Source organism: Mesocricetus auratus, unplaced genomic scaffold, assembly GCF_017639785.1.
Source record: "Mesocricetus auratus isolate SY011 unplaced genomic scaffold, BCM_Maur_2.0 Super-Scaffold_100018, whole genome shotgun sequence".
NCBI lineage: Eukaryota > Metazoa > Chordata > Mammalia > Rodentia > Cricetidae > Mesocricetus > Mesocricetus auratus.
In genome coordinates this window covers 49,752,639-49,767,157 of record NW_024429199.1, presented here as the reverse complement: position 1 = coordinate 49,767,157, position 14,519 = coordinate 49,752,639, and the positions used below count along the sequence as shown (strand labels likewise).

The 14,519-nt window shown below is 41.5% G+C and overlaps 1 protein-coding gene across 2 annotated transcripts; it reads left to right on the top strand.

Annotated features, from left to right (window-relative positions):
• Positions 1-18: 18 nt before the first annotated feature.
• On the top strand, positions 19-12,047 carry Dynlt2 (dynein light chain Tctex-type 2). Of its 2 annotated transcripts, XM_040728298.1 has the most exons (4): positions 19-244; positions 6,071-6,277; positions 10,012-10,170; positions 11,884-12,047. In XM_040728298.1, the coding sequence occupies exons 1-4, from the start codon at positions 137-139 to the stop codon at positions 11,992-11,994; spliced, it is 585 nt and encodes a 194-aa protein (XP_040584232.1). In that variant the 5' UTR covers positions 19-136; the 3' UTR covers positions 11,995-12,047. The 2 variants fall into 2 exon arrangements, with proteins under 2 accessions (XP_040584232.1, XP_040584233.1); XM_040728299.1 differs by lacking the exons at positions 10,012-10,170; positions 11,884-12,047 and adding an exon at positions 7,635-9,157.
• Positions 12,048-14,519: the final 2,472 nt, after the last annotated feature.

Sequence of the window (14,519 nt, the reverse complement as noted above, 5' to 3'; positions counted from 1 at the left end):
CCCCAGCCCCGACTTCCGGGATGCGGCCGCGTGCCGCGCGGCGCGAGAGTCGGCGTCTCTGGCATCGCTGCCGGCGGGGTAGTTGGGCGGATAGACGGCGGCGGGAGGCGCGGCGCCTTCGGGGAAACGGATCGAGATGGACCGAAGACCCCGAATGACGAAGTCGTCCGCCGGCCAGGCGACGCATCACTCGCCGGTGGCGCCTAAGAGGGAGAGGAGGCCTAGCATGTTCGAGAAGGAGGCAGTGAGTGGAGAGCGCTAGGCCCGAGGCTGCCCGCCCGCCCTTCAGACCGGGCTGCTCTTCCCTGCCGGCGCCCGGAGCCGCGGGAAGGATGGCTGTCCTGTTCCTTCTGCCGTCCTCCCGGCCCTTGCCAAGCTGGGTTTAGGTGGAGCAGCGTGGTTTAGACGTTGAAGGCTGAGGGCTTTTGGTGGTTGCATCCACAGAATCCTAAGTTAACTGATGGAAAGTCTTTACACGGCGGGTTCTCGCTTCTTTTCAGGCTTAGCTTGCGGATGTCCAGAGTTATCCAGTGGTTGTGCACATTGCGCCTTCTAAACGCAGTTTTAGTATGTGCATGGCTTACCAACCCCAAGTGAGTTTATACCATGCATACACACACACACACACAGAGAGAGAGAGAGAGAGAGAGAGAGAGAGAGAGAGAGAGAGAGAGAGAGAGAGAGAGAGAGAGAGAGAGAGAGAGAGAGAGAGAGAGAGAGAGAGAGAGAGAGAGAGAGAGAGAGAGAGAGAGAGAGAGAGAGAGAGAGAGAGAAGAAACTGACTTGTGCAGGTCGATGAAGTCTTGTTATTTGAAGAATATTTAAGAGGAAAAGTTGAAATTTTACTTCTCAGTTATCAGTAGGGAAGGCCAGCATCCCATCTTATTGGCATTAGAACACTGGCATTTCTATATGATTGTCCTTTAAAACCCTTAACGTCATCAAAACTCCATCTTCTGTTGAGGCCATAAGGGAAAACATGCCCAAGGATGCAGAACTGAGCTTAGAACCCGTGTCCTAGGACACTAGGTGTTTTCATGTCTACTTCATGTGGCTCATGATTGGTAGGATGCAGCTAGACAGAACAGGAAAGATGCATTTTTGAAAAGTTAGCCATTTCAAGATCACCTAGAGTGATGGCAGCATTTTAGGTTTTAATGTCTCTTTTGTGGCAAGAGTTTTGCAGAGAAAAAAAAAAACAGATAGGAAAAAAAGTAAGAATGCCAAATTCACACACCTAGGAAAAACATTGTACTATGTTAAAGTTTGGGTTACTAACAGTAAATAAAGATTTCTATACTTTGAGACAAGACTGGGAATCCACTGCCTATCTTAAAAGTTGAATGAGCCTGCATATATATTCTTTAAGTCTAGTCTTCTAGACTTTTAATAGTACTTAGGAAGTAAAATAGGATCCTACATGTTTCCTAACACTGAATGTTATTTTCAAGTGGCCACTTGTTTCCATATTTCTGATATGAAAAGTCAGGACACACTTCAATCGGTATGAGCACCTCTTGGTTTTAACTGTCCTGTGTCCATTTATAGAAAATTACTCATTTGTTTTATGAGTAGGTGTGCCTACCTGGGTGTATGCATATGTACCATGAGTGCAGTGACAGTAAGTGGTTGTGAGCCACCAAGTGGTGCTGGGAACCACTGAGTCTTCCACAAGAGCAGGAAGTGCTCTTCCCTGCTCTCCAACTTTCTGTGTGTGTGTTTCTAGTGGTATGTTTTCAGAAAAGTAACTCCACCCCAACTGGGAAGGGCTTTAGTGGTTTGGGTGACTGCTTAAACTTTGTAGGAGGAGTAAACAAAATTAGATTTAATGAACTAAGAAAAGACTTGGGTTTTTTTATGATGGCAGATGCAAACTGGAGTGTCCTTCATGTGTCTTTCTGAATCTTCCTGCCTGAATTACTCCCATGTTTCCAATAAATTGCATTTTTGCTTAGCAAGAGTTAGGTCTTTGCAATCAAAGATTACAAAACCTTAGGCAGATTACTAAAAAATTGGCAACTTTATCAGTCTCATTCAAGCATGTGTATTTGAAAACCATAAACTTTAGCAAATAAATAGAACTTTAGCTAAATAAATGTCTCATTGGAATACTGACATCAGTAAGCTCAGTTTATTCTAGGTCTGTAAGTAGACTCCATGTAGGTAAATGCCAGTAAGTAGCTTATCTTGATAACAAATTTGGTGGCATTTAAAAAGATGGTAAGGGTTTCATTGGAGCTGAAAGAAAAAATACCTTTTTATTAATAACAGTATGTTAAACCAAGTAACCGGTATTATACATGAAGAAGAAATGTTAGAAATGCAGTTTTCAAGGTAGCAATTTGCTAATGGTTAATTTGAAGCTCCACATGTCCTATTCCCAGAAGAATTATGCAATCTTGAAAACAATGTTAGTCATGCAGGGTATTAATAGTGTGTCCCTTGAGTATATTGTATTGGAAACGAAGGTAGTAGTTGCTTCTGAAGAGAAAGGTTGAGTTAGCCTTCCATAAATAAACAGTGTCAGGTCATGTGCATTGAATGGAATTAGCAGATTTAATCTCACAGAAAGGAGACTAATAAACAGAATCATGAGAGGAAAGTTCTGAAAAGGTGTTCAGTGTCTGTGAAGTGCCTTAGTACTCTTGTTATTTGAGTCTATAAAGAAAAAAGAAAGGTAAGAAATAATGCTTGAAATTCTAGATGAAAAGCAACAAATATGAAAACTAAAACCACAGACCAAAGAATCTCAGTGAATTCCAGGCACAAGAAGCAGGAAATCCTGCCAAGACATACTTGAAACCATTGATACAAACATTTTTATGAAAAAAAAAAAACAGCAGGCTTCTCAAAAATCGTCTGAATTGGAAGACACTGAAGCATCCTCTTTACTGAAAGAAAACTAGACCTAAATGGCTATGTGTAGCCAAAGTGTATTTCAAAAACAGAATTCCAGGTTGTTTACATAAAGAAGTTGAAGTCCCTACATTTTAAGTAACAAAAAATTGCAAACCCCATATCAGTTTTTAAATACATGAGAAAAGTGACTAGGACAAATTGCTACCACCAAAGTTAGTGACAGCTGGTAGAGAGACAGCATACCAAAGCTCAAACTTAATGGCAGGGTATGAAAACCTGAAATGAAACCGATGAATTACTAGAGTCCCCTCTGTGTGTGTGTGGTATAGTATATACATATGTACTATGTATATAATGTATGATGGTGTGTGTGTGTGTGTGTGTGTGTGTGTGTGTGTGTGTGTGTGTGTGTGTAACAAGCTTTCTTGCCTAGATTCCTCCCAGTTTCTCTCTCTCTGCCTGGAAGACCCACTTAGACCTCCTGCCTACCTATTGGCCATTCAGTTATTTGTTACACCAGTCACATCAATACATCTTTACATAGTGTACAAGTAACCCACAACAGTTCCCCCTTTTGTCTAAATAAAAAGGAAAGGTTTTAGCTCTAGTACAGTAAAATTATATACAGTAACAACAATTATCAACTAAGAATTATATTCACAATGTCCAGTCCATTTGTATTTGGCAAGTTTGGAGAAATTACTGTATTTTTTATCCTGTCTTAGTGAGTCCAGAGTTTTATACCTAAACTTTCTATCATTATTATTATCCTAAAAATATCTTATGTGCATATTTCTTAACTCTAGGGTTAAGAGAGGAGGTAGAGGAGGTGGAGAAAGAATAAGTAACTGCCAAGAAATTAGAGAAGATGAATCATATTAAATGCTCAGTTTAAATCACAATAGAAAAGAATGGAATAGTGTCAGAATGGATTAAACTAAGACTCAACTGAGTTTACAATTAGGTCATTTAAAATACACATATATAAAAGGAGATGGATGGGGAAAGACAGACTAATATCAAAATTAAGTAGGAGTAGCAATAGACTTAAGACAAAGCAAAAATCAAAGCAAATAAAGTCTTCAGTAATAAAGTGATGAGGGCCAGTTGTCTGGGAAAACATCAATTCTTGCCAATATACAACTAATGGTACAGCATGAAAATATGTGAAAGGAAAGTGTGTATGTTCAAAGGAGGAGCATACCAACCTAACATTATACTAGGAGATTTCAGTGATGTGTCTGCAAAAAATGGACAGCCAGCGCTGTATCTGCCTCTGCGTGAGACCCTAGGTGTGACTGCCTGCACTAGAATTTTTTTTTACTTTCAATAAATTTCTTTCTAAAAACTTACAAATAAAAAACAACATGCACCGGGTGTTGGTGGCTCACACTTTAATCCCAGCACTCGGGAGGCAGAGACAGGCGGATGTCTGTGAGTTCGAGACTAGCCTGGTCTACAGAGTGAGTTCCAAGACAGCCTCCAAAACAATACAGAGAAACCCTGTCTCGAAAAACAAAACACAAAAAAACCCAAAACAAAACAAAAAAACCATCATGCACTGAAATCAATCAGATCCAAAGTGTATACACCTCAGTGAACTTCTGTGAAGTTAGAATAGTATGCAAATATATGTACACAGATTTGTACATGTAAGTTTTGTATGTATTAGTTTTACATATGTGTACCAAAGCATATACCACCACCTGTAACTTAACTAAAAAGAAAAACAAAAACAACTAATAACCCTTATGAATATTACTGCAGAAAGCAAAACACCTTTAAAAAAGCACTATCATCAGTATTCAATTCAAAGAATTATAGACTGACCAAGTTTTCCTGAATGCAAACAAATCATCATGTAAAAGTCACCAATGTAGTACATACAAGCTGTAAGTTATGTGATCATATTCATTGATTAAGGAAATCATTTTTGTCAAAATTTACCCCTTCATGATGAAAAATACTGAATAAACAATAACTGGAATTAACAGGATATTAAAATACCATGTATTAAAAGCCATAGCCAACATCATATTCAGTGGTAGAAGACTAGAATTTTGTCCTCTTAATAGGACTAAGGCAAACATCTATTCATCACGTCCAGTCAAAACGAAGCTGGAAGTCCTAGACAAGTATGTACAAAAGAGAAATTCCTGGTTATTAAGAAAATGAAGCTTGCTACCTTAAGGGACTAGAAAGTTGCTCCAGGAAATACTATGGTGTTGTCCAGTGTTTTGAAACTGCTTCGTGACTTTGTCACCTACATATGTGCTGCCTTGTTTTCACAGTGTTCACAGGTAGCCTAGGGTGCATGCTGTCCACCAGTCAGTCACAGTTTGGACATACCTATAAGGCTCTAAATAATTAGTTTACTGATACAAATTGGATACTTCAGAAGGAAGCATCATGTCAAAATCATGGACTGATATATCACATGTCAAAAATGGACTGATACATATATTTACACACACAAATATATATGCTTTTGTTATCTTTTCAAGTTAAGATTTATAAATATACTGCCTAAATCTGCTATTTATTTAAAGATAACTAAATGTATGGATATATTTCCATAATTGCAGGTAGGAAGGAAGCATGAAAATCCTTTATCTTTATGCCTCAAGCACCCTCTGGAGGCTACTCTTGTTTCTGGTCCTTTTGCATATTTTGTAGGTGTTCTAAATATCTGCACACAAGTTGTACATTTGTGTATTTGTGTGTCTTAGTTTTCCTATTGCTGTGATAAATACCCTTATAAAAGCAGCTGAACAGAGAAGAGTTTGTTTCAGCCTTGCGGTCCCAGGGTACCAAGACAGAGGAGTCATGGCTGCAGGCGTTTGAGGCGGCTCATCACATTGAATCCGCACTCAGGAATCAGAGAGCAGTGATTACTTGTGCCGCATGCCCTGACTCCTTTTTATACAGCTCAGGATCCCTTCCGAGGGAACGGTGCCTCCCACAGTGGGTAGATCATCTCATTTTAGTTAATCAAAGCAAAGCCATCCTCCATAGGCAAGCCCAAAAGCCTATACCTCAGGCAGTTACTTAGTCTCAAACTGATGACAGAAACCATTACTAGCTGGCAGTTAATAGTCTAAGATTTAGTGACTACGTGGAAGCATGCCTACATTTCAGGTTGGTTAGCTCTGCCTCACTGTATGCAGACCCTTAACATCTGAAACATAATCTTTCTCCTTTCCTCTTTCAGTATGCACAGATCTTAAGAGAAAGACTGAGAGAATCTGTTCATGACGTTCAGTATGTGGAACCTCCATTTGATGATTCAATTGCTGATATAGGCAAAGAATGGAAGAGTGCCCTGGCAAAATTAAAGTTTGCTAATTCATATAGAATGGAGCCCTTGAAGAAATTCCAAGCACATTCAGTAGAAATTAAAGTCCAGCAGATGTTAAAGGTAATTAGGGATCAAGGTTATAGCTCAGTGATAGATACTTGTCTGGCATATATGAGACCATTGAGAGCATGTTAGGCTAAAATAAATCAAGTGATCATATTTATTGAGGAAGGTGTGTGTGTGTATTCACTATAGGGACTCCCCGTAAAAAATATAGAGGTTAAATGGGCCTACAATTCTGAATGTTGAATTCAGTCTGAACCTAGAAGGAAAGGCAACCAAGTTCCCTGTAAACTAAATTCTGACATGGAGCTGTGCTGAGGGACAATCCTGTATGTTGTGAATATGTTTTACTCTCATTGGTTAATAAGCTGATTGGCACATAGCAAGGCAGGATAAAATTAGGCAGGACAAGCAAACTCAGGACTCGGATGAAGAAGGGTGGAGTCCAGGGAGACAACAGCAAAGAAACAAGATGCTAGAGGCCAGTTAAAGCTACGGTTCATGTGGCAAATAGATTAATAGAAATGGGTTAATTTAAATGTAAGAGCTAGTTAGTAATAATCGTGAGATACTGGCAGAGCATTTATAGTCAGATATAAGCCTCTCAATGTTTATTTGGGACCAGGCGGTTGGAACAGGAAAACTCCTCTGTCTACAGAGCTGGATAACTGGTTCACCTCAGTTAGGACAGGAAAGCTACATTTCTGGCTTTCCTAGCTGAAAGTGAACTGGTTTCAGTGACTCTTATGGGTAGGTATGGAGAAAAAGGCATTTTTTTCCCCCTTCAGTTCAGTAACTACATGGGAGGTACCAAGAGATGTTGTGCTCAAGCAGGGAAGCCTTGACCATACAGCAACTGAAGCTGTGTGTAGATGATGCCTGCCAAGCTTACAGAGCAGCCAGGCAGATGTGATGGGGGAAGTCCTGGTATATGTCAATAAAGCACTGTTGGCCAATAGGGAAGCAAGAAAGGTGAGACTAGGAGTCCAGGAGGACTCTGGGTAGGAGAAACACAGAGAGTCAAGATATAACCGCCATAGGGATAAGAAGCCCGGAAACTTCTCCGGTAAGAGAAATACTTAGATTAACAATTATGGGATAAATACTTAAGTCAGAGCCAGCCAGTAAGAAACAAGCAAGGCCAACAACTTCATAATTAATACAGCGTCTTGTGTGTTATATGGGGACTACAACGCGGCAGAGCCTAGGCGACTGGCAGGGGGTAAAAACCAAAGCGGTGGCAAGGAAAAGGCTTCTCTCAACATAGATGCATTTGAAAGAGACTGTGGTAGCAGTCACAATGGCAATGCTCTGTACAGCCCCCTCATGATACCATACTATTTTTGAGTAAGCTAGAGGTAATTCTAAATGTGTCCATTGGAGGTTTTCTTCAATAAAAGCTCTTACTTCACAGGTAAAGGACTCAACGTGGCTCTTCTGCCAACTGCTAAGTATGTCTATTCTAATCATGCCCTTCCATAACTGGCTCAGGGTAGGTTTGGAGAACCTGATTGCTATGTGAAATAGACATGAGTTCACGCTCCACTGATCAACTTCTGGGTCCCATTCGAAACCTGTATGACCAGGTGCTCAGCTTGCATCTGCACGCTGAGGGTCAACGTTTGATTTCCAGCAGCTGCAGCCCCTCAGCTACAGATGTGTCTCTCCCTTTAGGTTTCCACCTCACCTAAAAGGCAGATTGAAAGGAAAGCCAACTTGGGTAACTTCTGCCTAGACTCGGGACTTTGTGAGGAAAGCAAAGGCATGGGAAGGCGGGGTCAAGCTCTTGACTGCTAGTTGGGATGTGGATGAGAAAGCTGGGAAGCATGGCTAAAGGTGTTTGGGCTTTAGTGGGTAATCCCAAAGAGGTGCCTGGGAAAGTAAGGCTAGTGAGGAAGTGGCGTGTCTGTCTCCTCTGATCTATGGCAGTGTCTGTCCTCTGTCTTGGAACTGGAGAGGACCCTTTTCATGAGAGTTTTACCTCCTGCTTTAAGGAAGAAAAAGGAAGGGAAGGCTACTGCACTCACAATTTCTTCAAGCACTTTTGGGTCAAAATTATATGAGAAAGCAAATTTTAGGTGGCGTATTCTGAACCTCTCTACTTCCTTCCACCCCTCCATTGCTAACTACATATTTAAAATAATTGATATTTGGCAAAGATATTATAGTTTATGGTTTGGGGAAAGAGTTCTGATCAACGCTAATAGTATGTGTGATACATGTGTATATTTTTGGTCCCTCACTTGACCCTACCATGTAAATAAAATTAAACAAAACAATAAATAGGTGAGGTATGAACCTCATTTACAGAAGCCACCCCTGGGACCTGAGCCCAGAGTTACAGTCAGACTATGGATTTGGAGAGATTCCTAGACAGACAAGCAGGGTTGGGTTTACCCCGAGAGAAGACTGATCTTGAGCTTGAGTTAGGTTCAGAAGAGAGCAGGTGATACTGAGTTTTGGGACAATAGATGCAAGACCAAATGCAGGTCTTAGACCAGCTTAGACCAGCTGTATACATGGAAGGAACCTGTCAGGGAGCCAATAGGAGAAGTTGGGAGGAAGAAGAGAGAAAGGAGGGTAGAATAGGAGGGTGCAGGAGAATCGACAGAGGACAGTTACCTGACTCTTTTCCTATGATGTTGATTGGTATAGTCCCTGTGTTATCGCAGACTTAGTGCGCTCCCGGAGAGCTCGCTAACCAACGGCTTTGTTTGTGATCAGCACCTCCGTCGGTCCAGCTTGCTCAAAGTTTGTAAGAAAGGCTCCTGGCATGACGAGGTGGCTCACTGATGAAGTGCACTGGCTGTTTTTCCAGAGGATGCACATGGCGCCTCACAACCATGTGAAACACCCTCCTCTAGTTTCCCTTGGCGCCAGGGAACAGGTGGCGGCGCACAGACATAGATGTAGGCAAAACATGGGTACATTTAAAGTAAATCTGATTTTTTTTTTTTTAAGAAAGGCTTGCTCCTGCGGGGCGGTGGTGGCGCACGCCTTTAATCCCAGCACTCGGGAGGCAGAGGCAGGCAGATCTCTGTGAGTTCGAGGCCGGGCTGGACGACAGCCTCCAAAACAATACAGAGAATCCCTGTCTCGAAAAACAAAACAAAAAAGGCTTGCTCCTGCTTCATGGTCTGTGAGCCATGCCTATTTTTCTCAGATGTGTTAGTTTATTAGTAAATATGCTAAGTTGTATGCTGTAAGGAGTAAGATGCTCAGAGAAGGTGGTGACATAAAGTCAACTTGGCCCAGTTAACACCTGCATTTGGAATGTGTAATCATAAACACACAGAGTTTCCTTCCTTTGCTGTGGATTTCCAGAGACCTTTCGAAATTCTTTTGTCTCCCTGGTGAGAAATGAAAACTGAGTTAATTACAGCAAGTTGACAGAGTAGCCTCATATGCAGAAACTTACAACTCAAGTGTTGATCATGAAGGGCAACTGAACCTAAAATTTTGGAGACAGAGTCTCACTATTGTAGCTTTGGTTGGCCTGGAACTTACTGTATAGACCTGGCTGGCCTAGAACTATAGAGAGCCACTTTTGCCTTGGCTGCCTGAGGGCTAGAATTAAAGGCATATGCCACTAATCCTGGCTTTTGACAACTGAACATAATTTTGAAAGCAATTTTTCCAAAATTGTTATTGAAAATAAATTGGTAAATGTAATGTATGGTAATTTTCAGGGATATATTTTAAAACAGTTGTAGGTATTATTTAGATACATGTTTTCTATTTACTTAAAGCATTTTGTTTAAAAATTGATACTTTTCTCAATTTTTTTAAAGGAAAGTCTTAAAGATGTCAAATATGATGATAAAGCCTTCTCTCATTTGTCACTTGACTTGGCAGACCGGGTATTGGCAACAGTCAAAGAATTTGGGTACCACCGTTATAAATTCATTGTAAAAGTATTATTTATTGAAAAGACTGGTCAAGCAATAAATGTAAGTGCCCCAGTGACCTAACATCCATCTGTTTGAGATTTGAGGTGCCCCCAGGGATGCAGAGATCTTAAGGGCCTCTTGAATACAAACATCATTTTGTTAAGAAAAACCAAAAACTTTTCTCATTGCAAATTGTTTGCAACATACTAGCCTAGATATACAATTTTGCTATCAATAATTTACTAGATTATATAGCATGTTTCTTGGTCATAGTAATTTTGATCATTTAAATGTCATTTAAATTAATTAACCAGTAAGCCAGGTGTAGTGGTTCACACTTTTAATCCCAGCACTTGGTGGGCAGAGGCAGGTGGATCTCTGTGAGGTCAAGGCCAGGCTGGTCTACATTGTGAGTTCCAAGACAGTCAGGGCTACACAGAGAAACCTTATCTTGAAAACATCAAAATAAATATTAATTAGCCAGTAAGTTTCATTTAGGCATGTTAGGGTGATGAATATTTTATATTGTGGTGCTGTTATTAATGTATGAGTTTTAGGGATGAATAAGAAAGGAAAGGTTATGGCTTAACAATGGTATGTTTATGTGTCATTGAAAAGGGTCAATAGTGTTTTCTTTTTTTTTTTTTTTTTTTTTGGTTTTTCGAGACAGGGTTTCTCTGTAGCTTTGGAGACTGTCCTGGAACTCACTTTGTAGACCAGGCTGGCCTCGAACTCACAGAGATCCGCCTGCCTCTGCCTCCCGAGTGCTGGGATTAAAGGCGTGCGCCACCAACACCCGGCTCAATAGTGTTTTCTAGTTTTATGTCAACTTAACTATAGTCATCAGAGAAGAGGGAAAATGCCTGTAGGGCATTTTCTTAATTAGTGATTGATATGGGAGACTCCAGCCCATTGTGGGTGGTGTCACCCTGGACCAGTGTTCCTGGATACTTGCTATAAGAAAGCAGGCTGAGCAAGCCGGGAAGCAGCTTCTCCTTGGCCTCTGCATCATCGTCTGCCTCCAGGTTCCTGCCATGAAGCAGGGTGGCCATTTTGGATCCATCACAGAACGTAAAGCTTGTCCTTGCAGGCATCACAAGGGATCTCATTTATACAGTCAGCACCATTGCTGCCAGCCATGACTGAAGATCTCTAAATGAGGCAAGAAGCATGGTCTGGGACAGTAGACTGGGTCTATAGGCAGAGCTACTAGGCTCCACTAAATAGAGAGAGCCCTTCTAATCCAGCCTGGGACTCACTGAGGCAACTAACTACCAGCCTCTAGCAAAGAAGAGAGCCAAGCAGCATCATTCCTCAGTCTCTCCATGAGACTTGGAAAACTGGACACAGCCTTAATAGTTACTTTTTAATCATGTAGTGTGTTTGGGGGATGGGGGCGGGAGCTCATGAGCGAGAGTCTGTGAGGAAGCCAGAGGTGACAGATTCCCCCAGAGGTGGAGTTACAGGTGGTTGTAAGCCATCTGACGTTAGTGCTGGAATTGAACTTGTTTCTTCTGGAAGCACAATGCATGTTCTTAACTGCTGAACCATGGCTCCAGCCTCCTGTTTTTCCTCATAGTGCTAGGATAGAACTAAGGGCTTGGAGCACACCAGGCAGGTGTGTTATCATTTGAGTTACTCCACACAGCCTAACAAATTATTTCCCAGATACAACTTTCTGAGATATGGGCACGCTATTTAAAAAAATCAAACTATGTAGTTTAAAAGTTACTTAACACATCTCCTCTGAGTCTTTTAAATTTTCTCTCACAGATTGCCAGCAGATGGATCTGGGATGTGGCATGGGACAGCTGGGTAGAAGCTAAACATGAAACAGAGTCTTACGTGGCATTGGTTCTGGTTTTTGCTCTCTATTGTGAATAGCTCAGGACTAAAGCAGTTTCATATACACGGCTTTTCAAAATAAATGACATGTACAAATCCGTGAGCTTCATGTGTTATCTTAACAATAAACACTCAAAACCCAGTTATATTAAGTTATTAACAGCATATGTTCCCCCCACCTCCAATAGTAGAAAAGGTAGATATGGACTCTTACAGATTCTAATACATAGGGATACTTATTCTTTTAGATTTAAGAAAATTAGGATAGCCAGCCATGGTGGCACAGGGAGGTTGATCTCTTTGAGTTCCAGGCCAGCCTGGTCTACATATTGAGTTCTGGGTCAGCTTGGTCTATGTAGTGAGTTCCAGGACAGTCAAGGGCTACATGAGAGCCAGTCTCAGAAAACAACATAAAATTAGTACTTGCCATAGGAATTTTTTTTTGAGACAGGGTTTCTCTGTGGCTTTGGAGCCTGTCCTGAACTCACTCTGTAGACCAGGCTGGCCTTGAACTCACAGAGATTCGCCTGCCTCAGCCTCCCGAGTACTGGAATTAAAGGTATGCGCCACCAGTGCCCGGCCTTGCTATAGAAAATTAAGCTGAAGTCTCAGATAATGTGTGAAAAATATTTTGGAAAACTTATGAAGACAGATGCATTTCGGGTGGTGGTTTAATATTTTGTGTTTGTTCTTTTGAAAGGATGTTTATGTATTGGTGCTTTCTTATCTAAATTCCTTGTCCAATCAAAATACAGCTGAGTGGATTTTTCATTGAGTAGTCTGTTAGGCTCATTTAGATGCAAGAACTGAAAAACCCCAAATAATTATTTAAAGAAATAAAAATGCATTTTGGTAAGAATACAGGCTTTCTGTCATCTGACTCTGGTTTAACTTGGTGGAATTTAATCCCATTTCCATGACTGGACTGGAATCTACTGTGGAAAAGGTGGGTATGATGTCCACATTGGGACCGTTCTACCAAGGAATGGGTAGGCTTTGGGGAGTAGCTGGTGATGTGGTTCAGTAGTAGAGTGTTTGTTTGGAACGCCGAGGTCCTGGGTTTCCTTCCCAGCAACCCCTTCCCAACACAGTTCAAGGCCTCAGCATAAAAGCCTAGGAAGCAAGCAGTCGCTCAGTGAAGTGCTGCCAAGAGAAGAGGACAGGTCGGAAGTATCTGACAGCGGTGTTGGTACTGGTTTCAGTGTAGCTTCTAAAGAAGCCGTTGGGGAGTTTTTAGTGATGGGAGATGGTAAAAGGTGAAATCTGACAGCCGTGTTGGTACTGGTTTCAATGTAGCTTCTAAAGAAACCGTTGGGGAGTTTTTAGTGATGGGAGATGGTAAAAGGTGAAATGCGCACAAGACACTGGGAGTGTTGCACAGAGTAGATACTTCATTTCCCCAAAGCCACCAGACCACGGTAACGTCTGTAGCAACCATTGTCCCTAAGGAACTGTAAACATCAAATAGCTTGAATGTTACACCAATGTTTACATTGGTTATTAGAAGAAATGGGAACATCTCCTGGACTGCCTGCCTCTCGAGGTTTTATGGTGAGAGAAAGGGAAAGGGAGGAAGGACATGAGAGAGAAGGAAGAAGAGAAGGAGTAGGAAGGGGTATATCTTTTGTGTCTTCTGACTTTCATTAAGATATCAATCCCCATTGTGGGGGCCCCATCCTCATGACCTCATCCGGGTCCTCCCAAAGGCCTTACTTCCAAGCGGTATCTATCACACTGGGGTTTAAGGCTTCAGCATACGAATTTTGCAGGAAAACAATATCTGTACATAGTAAACACAATGGTTCTTCAAAAGCCTGTCAGTAACTGGTCAGTGCCCAGTGGGAATTCTGTTCCCTAGTTTGTAGACAGACAGCAAGTTGTTTCCTACTTTTGCAGTGAAAAAAAAAAGTGTGTTGTATTAATGTGACTCACCTTTTAATACACAAAGCAAAGGCTGCAGCGATGGCTCGCAATTAAGAGCACACACTGCCCTTGTAGAGGACCCATTAGGTGTTATCACTCAAGTTGGCTCATGTCACTAACGTCTGACCTCTGTAGGCACCTGCACTCATATGCACACACACACCTTCCCCTTAGACACAAAAATAGTAAAAAGTTTGAAAACAAAACAGGATCTGTTACTGGCCCAATACTTGATGGTTAGCCTGACTGGATCTACTTTTCCACCAGCATTGGATTACAAGTGTGCCACCGTTTTTTAAATGTTCTTCTGGGGATTGCACACAGGTCCTTAATGTTCACAAAGCAAGCACTTGACTATCTCTCCATCCTTTGAATTCTGTTTTAAGTTATTCTCATGCAGTCCTTTTCTATTATAGCTACTCCGATTTAATTACCCCATCTTTTGGTCCTTTTTATTGCTTACAGCTTTCCCATCTTCACGGATCAAATTATATTTCATGGCCCACCGGTATAGTAGTCAATTCTCTAGACACATCCCAAATTTCATGGCTTAATCCAAGAGCTGAATTAGAAACCCTGTCCAAACACCATGGCTCCCACTTCCCGGCCCTCCGGATCAGGTGCTCGTGGGCTCTGCCAGT